At 42.5% G+C, this 15,627-nt stretch overlaps 1 protein-coding gene across 1 annotated transcript in view; it reads left to right on the top strand.

The window, feature by feature from the left end:
- The window catches only part of celf4 (CUGBP, Elav-like family member 4), a 1,368,200-nt gene that overhangs the window by 1,206,767 nt on the left and 145,806 nt on the right, over positions 1-15,627 (top strand). Inside the window, exons 8-9 of the mRNA XM_072252349.1 lie at positions 1,324-1,383; positions 12,106-12,255. Coding sequence (XP_072108450.1) covers positions 1,324-1,383; positions 12,106-12,255 — 210 coding nt within the window. The remainder of the gene's footprint in view (positions 1-1,323; positions 1,384-12,105; positions 12,256-15,627) is intronic.

Below are 15,627 nucleotides of genomic sequence, written 5' to 3'. Positions count from 1 at the left end.
GACAATATGGTTAAACTTAGTTCGCTGATCAAAAACTGAATCTCCATCATATCTTTATTGCTGTCTGTTTGGCTCCTCTATTTATAATATAGAGCAAAGAACATAGAACAGGACAGCACAGGAAAAGCCCATAGTCCCACAACATTGTGCCAAATCAATTAAGTCAGTAAACAAATGGCCAACAAAATTAATCTTCTCTGCCTACACAAAGTCCATATCCTTCCATTTTCCTCACATTCATGCACCTATCTCAGCATCTCTTAAGAGTCCCTAATGTACAGTATCTGCCTCGGCTACCACTCTGGGCATTGCATTTAAGGCACCCACCACTCACTGTGTTAAAAACTTGTCCCTTACGTCTTCTTTGAACTTAACCCATCTCACCTTAAATGAACCTGGTGGTGTGGGTCCTGTGTCTCCTGTAGCTTCTTCCTGATGGCAGTGGTGCGGAAGAGATCATAATCTGGATGGTGGGGTCCCTGATGATGGATGCTGTTGCTTTCCTGTGTCAGCACTCCATGTAGGTGTGCTCAGTGGTTGGGGAGGGCTTTACCCATGATGGACTGGGCCATATCTACTACTTCTGTAGACCTTTCCATGCAAAGGCATTGGTGTTTCCATACCAGGCTGTGATGCAACCAATATACTCTCCAATACACATCTATAGAAGTTTGTCAAAGTTTTAGATGACATGCCAAATCTTCACAAACTTCTAAGAAAGTAGAGGCACTGCCATCCTTTCTTTGTAAATGCACTTAGATGCTGTACCCCAGACAGACCCTCTGAAATTATGTCACTGAGGAATTTAAAGTTGCTGACCCTGTCCACCTCAGATCTCCGGATGAGGACTGGCTCATGGACTTCTGGTTTCCTCCTCCTGAAGTCAATAACCAGCTCCTTGGTCTTTCTAACATTGAGTGAGAAGTTGCTGTGACACCACTCAACCAGATTTTCTTTCTGTCTCCTATATGCTGACACACCACCAACTTTGATTCAGCCAATGACAATCATGTCATCGGCAAACTTAGATATGTCATTGGGGGTGTGCTTAGCCACACTGTCGTAAGTGTAAAGCAAGTAGAGCTGGGGTCTAAGCACACAACCTTGTGGTGCACCCGTGCTGAGGGAGATTGTGGAGGAGATGTTGTTGCCAATCTGAACTGACTGGGGTCGGCAAGTGAGGAAATCGAGAATCCAGTTGCACAACGAGGTATTGTGGCCTAGGACTTGAAGCTTATTGATTAGTTTTGAGGGGATGATAGTATTGAATGCTGAGCTGTAGTCAATGAAGAGCATCCTGATGTATGCATCTTTGCTGTCCAGATGTTCCAGGACTGAGTGAAGAGCCAATGAAATTGCACCTGCTGTGGACCTGTTGTGACGGTAGGCAAATTGGAGTGGATCCAAGTCGCTTCTCAGGCAGGAGTTGATATGTTTCATCACTACCCTTTCAAAGCACTTCATCACAGCGGATGTAAGTGCTACTGGACGATAGTCACTGAGGCAGGTTACCACATTTTTTTAGGCATCGGTATAATTGAAGCCTGCTTGAAGCAGGTGGGTACCTCAGACTACCGAAGTGAGAGGTCTTGCCAAATATTGAATACAAGCAGGACCAACCCCCCACCCCACCCCCACACACACGCCCCTGCTCCCTCCCATGCTCCAGGCTGGCCTATCTCTTAGTTGGCTTTCAGTGTATACTGAGCCCTTACCATAGCATATCCCCTGAAGCCTTGCTGAAATCTGCAGACTCAGCGCAGGGCAGAGATCCACATAATGAATGTAATTACACTTTTTTTGGTGCGCGTTATAATTGATGTTCTGACAACGTTGGATATATTGAAAGCTCTAAGGTAAACCCCTTTCCAAAAAGAATTTATGAAATTAAACTTTGCCATTGATTTCTCTAGGCAGCGTCTCTCATCCATGTCATCAGGAAATTTGTTAAGCAAAGATTACCACAAATAGAATCAATCCAGCATACGTTTATTGGTTTCTGGGATGAGCATATAAAGAGTGTAGATGGTTGCATGAAAACCATTTTCACTCTTATTAGGTCAAATCCAGTCTTCAAGTGTAATAGAGTGATAGTAAGCTGGCAGCCAGCCTTCCATCTTTCTGGGGTTAATGAAAATAAGCAGATCTCGCATTAACTCAAAATTACTCTATTGTCTGAGCTATAGTGCCTACAGCACAGAGTGCTTTATTTAGTTGCAAGATAGGTTGGAAGGAATCACATTTTTATTTACTACAGGGGCACTGAAAGGGAGGTGCTCATGCAGAAAATCGTGCCCTGTGAACATCTCTTTTCTTCACCTCTGCAGAAGCGGCTCTTTGGGTCATCGTTGCAAACATTCTGCCGTTATCAGTATATTATGTAAAACACTGTCAGTAACTTCCACTTATTCACCACCTCTTCCTGTGCATCCTGACAACACTCCGGCAAGGGCTATCAGTGCCCCTTGAACCATAACACAAACTGCGTCAAATGGTAAAATATCGAACCGCACAAAGTAAAATTTGAATGCAAAAAATTCTTTAAGATTCTTAAAGTTATGATTATGCCAGGGCGAAAGATTGAATGCTAAAATATCCAATACTTTTTGCTATTTGAATACACTGAATGAATACCAGTTATTTCTTTAACCATCTGCTAATTGAGCATTCTGTCGGTCAGATGGAAAGCACCTCATTTCAAAAGCACAGTCATTCTCGGCTTCACGCAGGATGTTATTAGAGTCCTTTGACTAGAAACGAGTTGGCATCAGCTATGATTGCGTTAAGCGCAGAGCACATTTTGTGATAATTAGGACTCACGCATGCTGTAAAAATGTAGACAGAATGGAAGGGGAAATAAGTACTGGTTTGGAGGCATTTAAATAACATAAGTGACAACTTGGAAGCATTCTTAGTTATTAGCCAGCTCCTCTTCAAGTAAGGCAATTATCTTTGTAGGTCAAATTTTTAAGTATATTTACTTTTCAACTGCCAATTTCCACCCTGAGTTTTCCTATGAGATGTTCTTCATCCTTTCCTTCCTCAACCTTTGCATTTGATAAGTCATCATTCTCAATTGCTTTAATTTCTATTCTGGTTACTATTACTTTCACCTTTAGGACGCATTGCATATTCTTTACCCATGTATAAATTCTGGCTAGCACGTCATCTAATCTCTCAGTTTGTATTTTCTCAACTTGTATGTTGTGAACTTGTCTCTCAGCTTGCAATTTCTCACAATGCGTTTTGGTTGCATTTTTGAAAGAAGTTTGTTGGATGTGAAGCTGGAAGTCTTAAAGAGATACAAGTTTCTTCTTAAAGTCATTTTTTTCCCATTCTGAGGATTTCCTGTTTCCCAATGTATCTTTTGACCAGTTCCTAGTAACTTTCAGCATTCAGCTACCTCTCTCCTCTTCCAATGTCACCTTTCTGCACTGATGCTGCAGGCAAATAATTATTATAGATTAGTATAGATCGGTGCAGCTGTCTTTGTGGATATGGTAGGGTGAAGGACCCATTTCTGTGCTGTAGGACTCCATGACTCAGTGACTTTATGGTTTCAAGAACATGACTCATATGGCCATCTGTCTACAGATGACCAAGTACTATTAGTCCTTGTTCTCTACTATCAAAGTTGCTCACTACTCCAGGATCAAGCTGACAAATAACCCTTAAAGACTTTCCTTCATTGTCAACCATCTCCTTAAATGTCGTCCTCTGCCTCCTTCGCCTTCAGTACTGATAATGTGCAGAAGGAATTTTTGTGAACTTATTTTTACGGTGACTCTCTGTTCAGCAATCCTGCTGCATTCTGCCTTTCCTCTCATTCACTGAGTAGCTCCCAGCCACTAAACCTCTATGAATTGAGGGCAAAGTGTAGTTATGGTCCTTTGTTTCATCACACGGTAAGTAGAAGCATGACTGTGCTATTTCAAGTCACGGAAACAGGCCCATCTAGTCCATGCGGCCTGGTTTTCTCCCTAGTCCCATCTACCTGCACCTGTAACATAGCCCTCCATACCTCTCTCATCCATGTGCCGGCACAAAATTCCCCCCAAAAATTGAAAATCGAACCTGAATCCACCACTTCACTGGCAGCTCATTCCACACTTGCACCACCATCCGAGTGAAGGTTTCCCTGCAGATTCCCATTAAATATTTCACCTTTCACCCTAAAGCTATGACTCGAGTTGTAGTCTCACCCAGTCTGAGCGGAAAAACCTCCATGCATTCACTCTATTTATACTCCTCATAATTTGTGTTTCTCTTAAAATCTCCCCTCGTTCTCCTCTGCACCTGGGAATAAAGTCCGAACCTGTTCGACCTCTCCCAGTGACTCAAGTCACATTGGCAATTTATGCCTGATCTACTCTTTATATAAGTAATATGTGATTCTTTAACTTCAGCTCCACTTACTACATTTCACAGTACCTGCCTTGGTCTTTTATCCTGCAGAACACCTAATACACCATTTGCATATCAAATGGCCATACCAAGTCTGCATCTAACTCAGACCCTCTATATCATAGAAGCAGGATTCAAACCTGGAGGCTCCAATGTCAGGTTGGAAATTGGTTGTTTAGTCTGTTGGTGGTAGGCTACTGTGTTTTCCCCCAAGCCGCTGCACCATGTTACCCAGCAAGGGCTTCAATTGTGTGTATAATGGTGCCCAAGCGGTGAGCTGGTGGTAGTAGGGATAGTCCGGGTAATTATAGACCAGTGAGCCTTACGTCTGTGGTGGGAAAGCTGTTGGAAAAGATTCTTAGAGATAGGATCTCTGGGCATTTAGAGAATCATGGTCTGATCGGGGACAGTCAGTGTGGCTTTGTGAAGGCCAGATCGTGTCTAACAAGCCTGATAGAGTTCTTTAAGGAGGTGACCAGGCATATAGATGAGGGTAGTGCAGTGGATGTGATCTACTTGGATTTTAGTAAGGCATTTGACAAGGTTCCACACGGTAGGCTTATTCAGAAAGTCAGGAGGTATGGGATCCAGGGAAATTTGGCCAGGTGGATTCAGAATTGGCTTGCCTGCAGAAGGCAGAGGGTCATGGTGGAGGGAGTACATTCAGATTGGAGGATTGTGACTAGTGGTGTCCCACAAGGATCTGTTCTGGGACCTCTACTTTTCGTGATTTTTATTAATGACCTGGATGTGGGGGTAGAAGGGTGGGTAGGCAAGTTTGCAGACGACACAAAAGTTGGTGGTGTTGTGGATAGTGTAGAGGATTGTCGAAGATTGCAGAGAGACATTGATAGGATGCAGAAGTGGGCTGAGAAGTGGCAGATGGAGTTCAACCTGGAGAAGTGTGAGGTGGTACACTTTGGAAGGACAAACTCCAAGGCAGAGTACAAAGTAAATGGCAGGATACTTGGTAGTGTGGAGGAGCAGAGGGATCTGGGGGTACATGTCCACAGATCCCTGAAAGTCACCTCACAGGTAGATAGGGTAGTTGAGAAAGCTTATGGAGTATTAGCTTTCATAAGTCGAGGGATAGAGTTTAAGAGTCGCGATGTAATGATGCAGCTCTATAAAAATCTGGTTAGGCCACACTTGGAGTATTGTGTCCAGTTCTGGTCACCTCACTATAGGAAGGATGTGGAAGTATTGGAAAGGGTACAGAGGAGATTTACCAGGATGCTGCCTGGTTTAGAGAGTGTGGATTATGATCAGAGATTAAGGGAGCTAGGGCTTTACTCTTTGGAGAGAAGGAGGATGAGAGGAGACATTATAGGGTGTACAAGACATTAAGAGGAATAGATAGAGTGGACAGCCAGTGCCTCTTCCCCAGGGCACCACTGCTCAATGCAAGAGGACATGGCTTTAAGGTAAGGGGTGGGAAGTTCAAGGGGGATATTAGAGGAAGGTTTTTTACTCAGAGAGTGGTTGGTGCGTGGAATGCACTGCCTGAGTCAGTGGTGGAGGCAGATACACTAGTGAAATTTAAGAGACTGCTAAACAGGTATATGGAGGAATTTAAGGTGGGGGGTTATATGGGAGGCAGGGTTTAAGGATCGGCACAACATTGTGGGCTGAGGGCCTGTACTGTGCTGTGTTCTATGTTCTATGTTCTTTAAGTTTTCTGCGAGGGGGCAAGTCCTGGATTTTTGTTCATGTGGACAATTTCTGTCGTAGCATGTATCACAGAACTTGACAGGGCATCGAGCAAACCAGACAGGCCAATACCAGAGGACTTCTGCTTAAGGTATGTGGAGGAGCTGTTAGAGGTTTTTATACAGAGAGAATGCACTGTAAGGATAGAGGTAGAAGCTGATTACAATAGGGACACTTGAGGAACATTTAGATGCACATTAATGTACAAAACATGGAGGGTTATGAGCTGCGTAGGTGAGAAGGGTTAGATTGATCATCAAGTACTGTAGTTTGGCACAGCATTCTTTGTTCTACCCACACAAAATGCTTAAGAAACTCAGCAAGTCAAGCAGAATCCATGGATGGGAATAAACAGTTGAAGTTTTGGGACGAAACCCTTCATCTCAGCCCAAATCATTGAATATTTATTCTTCTCCATTGATGCTGTCTGACTTGGTGTGTTCCTCCAGCATTTTGTGTGTGTTGCTCAAGCTTTCCAGCATCTTCAGGATCCCTTGTGTTTTTGACTCTATATTCTATGTTCAGGAGTGCCAATAGCATGGCAGAGATATGCACCCCATCCCACTTTACGTCAGCTTGTTTCTACACTCACATCAGTCTGTGCAGATGGTGATTAATCACTCTGGTGCACACACTCAACTCTGGTGAGTCATGTCTTCGCAGACTCCCTGTGTGTGCTGAAGCAATGACAGTGATAGTTCGTGATATCTGTCATCAAATTCATTGATTTGCGGCAGCAATACACAAAAAAATTATAGATTACAATGAGAAAGATTCTCTCTTCTTGTACTAATTTAATTTAGCCCAATTAAGCAGCTGTCCCAATTAGACGTAGTTTCATGGAAATAGTTTAAAGGTCTAAAAAAGACAAACTACCATTTAACTGAGTAACAAATTATGTATTTGAGTGAAATACAGAACTAATTAGAACACCACCAATACCTCTACTGTGCTATAACATTGTGCATTAGTCCGTAATAGTTAAAAACGGAGGGAGTTATCTGCTGCGTTCTTTTGATTGACTATAAAAGAACAAAATCAGCGCAGATACCTAGTGCACATAATAGACTGCATTTATACAATGTTTTGGATGACTGCATCTTTCAAGTCCTCATTTTATTTGAAACATTCAAGATGATTGTAGATACTTTTTTTTTGCTAATTCTTAACCTGTTAAAGTAGTGAAATCATTTCATTTTCACTCTTGGTCATTTCTGGCACCTTCCAAGCTTGAATGCTTGAAACCGCAGTGAGCAAAACTGTTCTGAATTGTCTTTCTGCTTATTTCTCACCAACTATCAGTGACAAAAATCACTGCTTTGTGAATACAGACACACACAAATGACACTATTTAAAAATTGATCACTCTGAGCTCGGTGTAGTGTCTAAAGTCTATGCGAGTGCACGTGATTGTCTCCTGCCCCAACTAAGCAGCATAGTGTCCAAATGAAATGAGGAAAATCTCAGCTATTTTCTCAATTTAGTTTTTGTTCTTTAAATTTGTCCCAAATAAATGGATGTCCCAATTAACGAATGCCCTAATTAACCGTAATCCACTGTATTCCACTGTATATTTACATACACACACACACACACACACACACACACACACACACATACGTGTATATATATATGCCCTAATGCCCCAGTGCCCCAGTTAACTGAAATCCACCATAATCTACTGTATCTTTACATTTATACATATAATAAGTTGTGCGAAAAGAGAGTACAAATAGTGAGGGATACACGGGCACGTTGTCAGCTCAGAAATCTGATGGCGGAGAGAAGCTGTTGGGTGTGTGTCCTCTGGCTCTCATGTCTCCTCCCTGATGGTAGCAAAGAGAAGAGGACACATCCTGGATAATGGGGAACTGTCAAAGTACATTGACTTAAAGCAGCCATTGATGAAATTGCAGCTATCATTCTGCAGAGAATCATGTTTTTATGTGGGTGGAACAATACCACACTCGGGAAAAACATGGAGACAATAGACAATAGGTGCAGGAGTAGGCCATTCGGCCCTTCGAGCCAGCACCGCCATTCACTGTGATCATGGCTAATCATCCACTATCAGTATCCAGTTCCTGCCTTATCCCCATAACCTTTGATTCCACTATCTTTAAGAGCTCTATCCATCTCTTTTTTGAAAGCATCCAGAGACTTGGCCTCCACAGCCTTCTGGGGCTGAGCATTCCATATATCCACCACTCTCTTGGTGAAAAAGTTTTTCCTCAACTCCGTTCTAAATGGCCTACCCCTAATCCTTAAACTGTGGCCTCTGGTTCTGGACTCACCCATCAGCGGGAACATGCTTCCTGCCTGCAGCGTGTCCAATCCCTTAATAATCTTATATGTTTCAATAAGATCCCCTCTCAGCCTTCTAAATTCCAGAGTATACAAGCCCAGTCGCTCCAATCTTTCGACATATGAAAGTCCCACCATCCCGGGAATTAATCTTGTGAACCTACGCTGCACTTCCTCAATAGCAAGAATGTCCTTCCTCAAATTTGGAGACCAAAACTGCACACAGTACTCCAGGTGTGGTCTCACCAGGGCCCTGTACAACTGCAGTAGGACCTCTTTGCTCTTATACTCAATTCCCCTTGTTATGAAGGCCAGCATGCCATTAGCTTTTTTCACTGCCTGCTGTACTTGCATGCTTGCTTTCAGTGACTGATGTACAAGAACACCTAGATCTCGTTGTGCTTCCCCTTTTCCTAACTTGACTCCATTTAGATAATAATCTGCCTTCCTGTTCTTACCACCAAAGTGGATAACCTCACATTTATCCACATTAAACTGCATCTGCCCACTCACCCAGCCTGTCCAAGTCACCCTGCATTCTTATAACATCCTCCTCACATTTCACACTGCCTTCCAGCTTTGTGTCATCGGCAAATTTGCTAATGTTACTTTTAATTCCCTCATCTAAATCATTAATATATATTGTAAACAGCTGTGGTCCCAGCACTGAACCCTGTGGTACCCCACTGGTCACCACCTGCCATTCCAAAAGGGACCCGTTAATTGCTACTCTTTGTTTTCTGTCAGCCAGCCAATTTTCAATTCATGTCAGTACTCTGCCCCCAATACCATGTGCCCTAATTTTGCCCACTAATCTCCTATGTGGGACTTTATCAAAGGCTTTCTGAAAGTCCAGGTACACTACATCCACTGGCTCTCGCTTGTCCATTTTCATAGTTACATCCTTCATAGATTTACACCCTTCGTAAATCTATGCTGACTCGGACCAATCCTGTTACTACTATCCAGATGTGTCGTAATTTCATCTTTTATAATTGACTCCAGCATCTTTCCCACCATCGACATCAGGCTAACCGGTCTATAATTCCCTGTTTTCTCTCTTCCTCCCTTCTTGAAGAGAGGAACAACATTAGCCACCCTCCAATCCACAGGAACTGATCCTGAATCTATAGAACATTGGAAAATGATTACCAATGCGTCCACGATTTCTAAAGCCTACTGATGGAGGTTTTCATCGTGAAAGGGTTTGCCTTCTATCTTAAGCCTGCAGACTTCCAAATGGATGATTCAGTCACTGATCTTACTTGGATCTTCAAAGGGCATGCTTACTTCTCACTGCTGCTTTCAGGAAGAAGGTACAGGAGCCTTCAGGACCCACACCACCAGGATCAGGAACAGTTATTACCCTTCAACTATCAGGCTTTCGAACCAAAAGAGATAACTTCACTCAACTTCACTTGCCCCATTATTGAAATGTTCCCACAACCAATGGACTCCTTCTAAAAAAACCTCTTCATCTCATGTTCTCAACATTTATTGTTTATTTATTTATTGTTAGTCGTTCCTTCTTTTTGTACTTGCTCTGTTTGTTAGCTTCCGCACTCTGGTCAAATGCCCAAGTTGGGTGGTTTTTCATTGATTCTGATGTGATAATTATTCTATAGATTTACTGTTAATGCCCACGAGAAAATGACACTCAGAGTTGTATTTGGTGACATATATGTACTTTGATAATAAATTTATTTGAACTTTGAATTTTTGAAGCCAATGTCAAAGTAAAATTTATTATCAAATTACATATATGTTAACAACATATACCAACTTGAGATTCATTTTCTTGCAAGCATTTACAGGAAAATTAAAAAAACAACAGAAATTATGAAAAACTATACATAATCTAAGTATGAAAAATAACCAATGTGTAAAAGAAGACAAGTCATGCATATAGATGAAAAAAAAATAACTGAGAACATGAATTGAAGGTGAATTTGTGGGTTGCAGAATCAGTATTGAGTTCTGGTGAGTCTATTTATCCATGCTGGTTCAAGAGCCTACTGGTTGTGGGGTAAAGACTGCTGCAGAACCTGGCTTTTACACCTCCTGCTGAACTTGTCAAGAGTGTATATGGTCCAGGGTTTCCACTAGGGCTTGGAGTCCTCACTGCAGTCAAATGCTTCTCAGTTTCTACAAAAAAATGTCAAGTGTTTAAATTGTGTCATAAACCGAGCACAACTGATCAGCCTCTGTCCCGTCAGCTCTAGTGGGATCTACTTTCCTGCTGCAGGACAACACGCCGGAGCATTGGTTCTCCATGTTACATTCCCCAAATATCACCTGAGCTGAGTCATCACAGGGTGAGAAGTATTGCTTACTATTTCTGCCAAGGAGCAGTGGTTGGATCTGATCTAGATCAACAGAACAGAGAAATCAAGGCCTGAAGTCCATAAGACCATAAGACAAAGGAGCAGAAGTCGGCCATTCGGCCCATCGAGTCTGCTCTGCCATTTTATCATGAGCTGATCTATTCTCCCATTTAGTCCCACTCCCCTGCCTTCTCACCATAACCTTTGATGCCCTGGCTACTCAGATACCTATCAATCTCTGCCTTAAATACACCCAATGACTTGGCCTCCACTGCTGCCCGTAGCAACAAATTCCATAGATTCACCACCCCCTGACTCAAAATATTTCTTCGCATTTCTGTTCTGAATGGGCGCCCTTCAATCCTTAAGTCATGCCCTCTCGTACTAGACTCCCCCATCATAGGAAACAACTTTGCCACATCCACTCTGCCCATGCCTTTCAACATTCGAAATGTTTCTATGAGGATAGATAAGTCAAGATAATACTCTAATATTCAATCACAATCTATGGACATAGCTGGCTGTGTTAGAAATTTGGGAGGAGATATTTATCAGGAGTGTCGCTAATGCAGGGCCCTTAGCATTGTCAATGACCTCTCCCATCCATCCAACAATCTACTTGACTCCCTACCATCAGGCAGGTGGTTTTGTAGCATTAGGACAAAAACTATTAGGACGGGAAACAGCTTCTTCCCCCAGGCTATAAGATTACTAAATTCCCTAACACCACCTAGGTCTCATGAAGCACCAAAAGCATTATACCGTTTACTTTTTTACTCGTGTCATGAATGCACCTTATTATTTGTTAATTTACTAGTGGTAATGTGACTTTATGTGCTATGTGTGTGAATTATATGTATTGTGTTGTGCACCTTGGTCCTGAGGAACATTATTTTGTTTGGGGTTATACATGTGTACGGTTGAATGGCAATGAACTGAACTTGAACTTTCAGTCGGAGTTTATTTCAGCCAGTTTTGTGAGGTCAAGTCCAAGAGGAAAGTGTACAAGAAATGGCAGGACCCAAAGGAGCAGTGGGATCTTGGGGTGTAAGTCCTTAACTCCCTGAAAGGGGCGAAACAAATGGATATTGTGGTAAAGAAGGTGATGGCATGCTTGCCTTCATTGGCTGGAGAATTCGGTCTTGAAGTCGAGAAGACATGTTGCACATTCATGTAACGCCATTTTAAATTTTATTTTTGAGCTTCATCATTAATTATTTATCAGCATCAGATTATAAGATGCATCTCTTACTGTTTCCTTGTGAGTGTTAGGGCTAGCCTTGCCACACGTTGTAAATGTTAAACATGCCTGCTTGATGCGGATGAAGCTGAAGATGCATGATTTGCTGTGTATGTGTTTTAGGTGGGAGTACACCTCCTGGCATCACCGCACCAGCCGTGCCTAGCATCCCTTCCCCGATCGGCGTAAACGGATTCACCGGCCTCCCCCCACAGGCTAACGGACAACCAACAGCAGAAGCCGTCTTTGCTAATGGAATCCACCCCTACCCAGGTACATACTCATTGTCTTAATTTACATCACCAACGGCAGGGGGTGGGGAATACACAGAGAAAAAGTAATCTTCACAGATGAGGAAAGGACTGTTTTGAAAAAGAATACCAGTTTTCCAGGCATGTGCATGGGAGAGGGCAGTCATGGTGTTTATTCCGAGCAGGAGCTGGAATGATCTCTGTGGCTCCGTTTTGCAGAGTGTTTCCAGATGCGGTTCTCTCCCTATCACTGAGAGATTGTGAAATGTTTGACAACAACTACAATCATAAACAAATCTTTTTATCACAGCAAAACTGAATATGAATTTATCTGTCCAGAAAAAGCACGTTATGACAGCATAATAAATATGGATTTATGCCTTAGATCAGTTAAAAATATGGCCAACATAACCAGTTTTTAACAAGCAAGTGAAGTCATGAATGTATTGCTAACACTAGACATCACAGACCAAACAAAGTAAGAATGGACAACCAGGACTGCTGAACCTGAAAAGAGGAACATCATCAGAACCAAAGATTTCTAACAAGAGACCGCTGTCCAAAACTTAACCTGTTTCTTTTCTCATTTCAAGTGTTGCCCCAACTACATTATTTTCTCTCCATATTCAAAACATCTCTTCATTTCGTAGAGTCATAGAAAACACAGAAATAGGCCCTTCAGCCCATCTAGTCTATGGCAAACTATTTAAACAGCCTACTCCTATCGACCTGCACCAGGTCCATACCCCTCCATACCCCTACCATCCATGTACCTACCCACACTTCTGTGCAGCTTTGAAGTCGAGCTCGCATACACCATTTGCACTGGCAGCTCATTCCACATTCTCATGACCCTCTGAGTAAAGAAGTTTCCCTTAAACTTTTCAATTTTCACCCTTAACTCATGACCTCTGATTGTAGTGCCACCCAGCCTCAGTGGAAAAACACCTGCTTGCATTACCCTGTCTATACCCCTCATAATTTTGTATGCGTCCATCTAATCTCACTCAATCTTCTATGTTCCAAGGAATAAAGCCCTTACCTATTCAATCTTTCCTTATAACTCATGTCCACCGGACCCAGCAACATCCTTGTAAATTTTCTCTATACTCTTTCAACCTTATTTACATCCTTCTTGTAGGTAGGCAACCAAAATTGCACATGATACTTCAAATTAGGCCTCACCAATTTCTATTACAACCTACTTCGCACATTTGCATGACTTCGGGCATCCTGAAGCCAATTAAATACATTTTTTAAAGTTTAGGCATCATTAGCTTGTGCAGCAACTTTACAGGATTAGTTGAAGGGTAAGTATTGGCTAGACTTCAGAGAGAACTACTCTGCAATTTCTTAAAATTGTGATGTGCTGTCTCACCACCACCATAGGAGAGAGCAGCTCTTGGTGGAACATCTTTTCTGAAAGGTATACGGTAGTTCCAACTTGTAATGTGGCCTTATCATTACACGGAACTGTCAAGCCAGATATGTCCTCAAGGGTCCAGACCTGTTCTGAACCTTCAGACCTCAGATTCAGAAGTGAAAGTGCTATCCCTGACACATGGCTAATAAATTATTGTTGTTTGCTCCAATAAGAATAATTTTGAAAAGCGGTATCACTGTGAGATAAATCACACATTCCATCTGGATAATGTCCTCAGAGTTCTGGAAAATTCTCTGTAACCTAAGTAATGAGGGGACTGAGAGTGCGATGTATTAGCAAGTAACCCTTTTACCTCCCAAATTTGCCGTCAAAATGCATCCATCCTGAGAAATGGAATGTGTCTTATCTGCAAAAAATAATGGCCGTGTGCCCAGAAATGGAATTGCATAACATTGTTTTATTCGGCACTATGTGATTAAAAATTGATTTAACTTGAGGTACACATCATTTACAACAATTTTCAGTTCAAGTCATACCTTTCAGGTAATTCAATCAGCAATTTCCTGTCGTTACTCTTGTGACCCCCGATGCAGTTTCTGTCTCAGAGATGGATGTGATGACTTTGTTCCATATGTAACATTGCAAAGGAACTAACTCTCTCAGGACAGTATTTTTTTAATCTCCCCCATCACCAACCTAAGATAACTCAATGGACCTGGGTAAAACCTTGGGCCCTTCCCTTGCACAAAAACAGCCCCCCTTCATCCCCCAGTCTCCACTCCACTTCCAGCTCCTCAAATTCAGCCGCCACTGCTATGCTACTGCTGCCATTTCCACCTTCCCTGCACCTCCTGGAGCTTTTTCAGTTCCCAACCAGGATCCACAATTTGTCTCCCCGATCCCAATCACCTCCAAAAATGCTGGTCTCTCCCTAAGCACAGCAATACATGCTCAATTCTCCACCCTCAACAGAACACTTGCATGCTTGACTACTCCCCCCCCTCAACTCTGACCCGCACCTTACAGGAACCCTACAGGAGATGTGTTACGAGGGAGCAGGTTCACGGCTTTGGCAACTGAGGCAGAAGACACTGATTATGAATAAGCACATTAATTATTGATTTACAAACAGTAAAGCACTCAACTAAACATTTAAGCCACCCTAAGTTACACAAACTATGACACTAAACATTCAGTAACACTTCACACTCAACGGGTACCTCACTAAGTCTCCCCAGGTTACACAACTACAAAACTAATCATTCCACAAACAGATATTTAGTTAAGAGTGAGCATGGGCCCTCCTATATCTCCAGTGGATTTTCCCAATGGTTCTTCAGCACTGGTAGTGACCTCAATGTGAAGATGAGTGCCTGGAGGCAAAGGAAAGCCCCTGAGGCACCTGAAACTTGACCTACGGCAACCAATGGGAAAGAGCTGCTGCATCCTTTGAGCGGGCCAATTGATACCCGGTACGGCAGAAGCAGCTTTCGGCCGACAAGTCAACTAACCCTTCACATTACAAGATGCTGAAGGGACTTGTCTAAAGGAAACCCTGATGATTCAGTGATCCAAGGTCTCCCCGCACCTCACTAACCACAAGCCCATGTGAGTGTATGGGCAACTTCCCAAACCTGATCATGAGAGAGCACATTTTTAATTCCATTAATATTCAATGTTCAATCAGCCTCAACTGTAACTACATTTTGATGTCACGGGACAACCATCAAAACAATGAGTGGCCAATATATCTTCACCATAGTCCATGCTCTGTGATTTGCAGGCTATAGTTTCATCATTCACAATACATTTCCTAAAGAAAGTCCATTTGTTGCACCGAATGGTTGACATTTAAGATTTGGTACAACTTGTCTCTCTCGCTTAATGAAGTAGTTTAGTGAAATCCAAATTACTTTGAGATATCGGCGCTAGAGTTAATGTAAACCTCAAGGCCCGGATTTTACGAGGGAACCCCACAGCCTGCAGTCATTGCTGAGCTTATTGAGGTCA

This window comes from Mobula birostris, chromosome 3 (assembly GCF_030028105.1).
Source record: "Mobula birostris isolate sMobBir1 chromosome 3, sMobBir1.hap1, whole genome shotgun sequence".
Classification (NCBI taxonomy): domain Eukaryota; kingdom Metazoa; phylum Chordata; class Chondrichthyes; order Myliobatiformes; family Myliobatidae; genus Mobula; species Mobula birostris.
The sequence above is the reverse complement of the archived record's forward strand: the minus strand, read 5'-3'. Positions and strand labels throughout refer to the sequence as shown.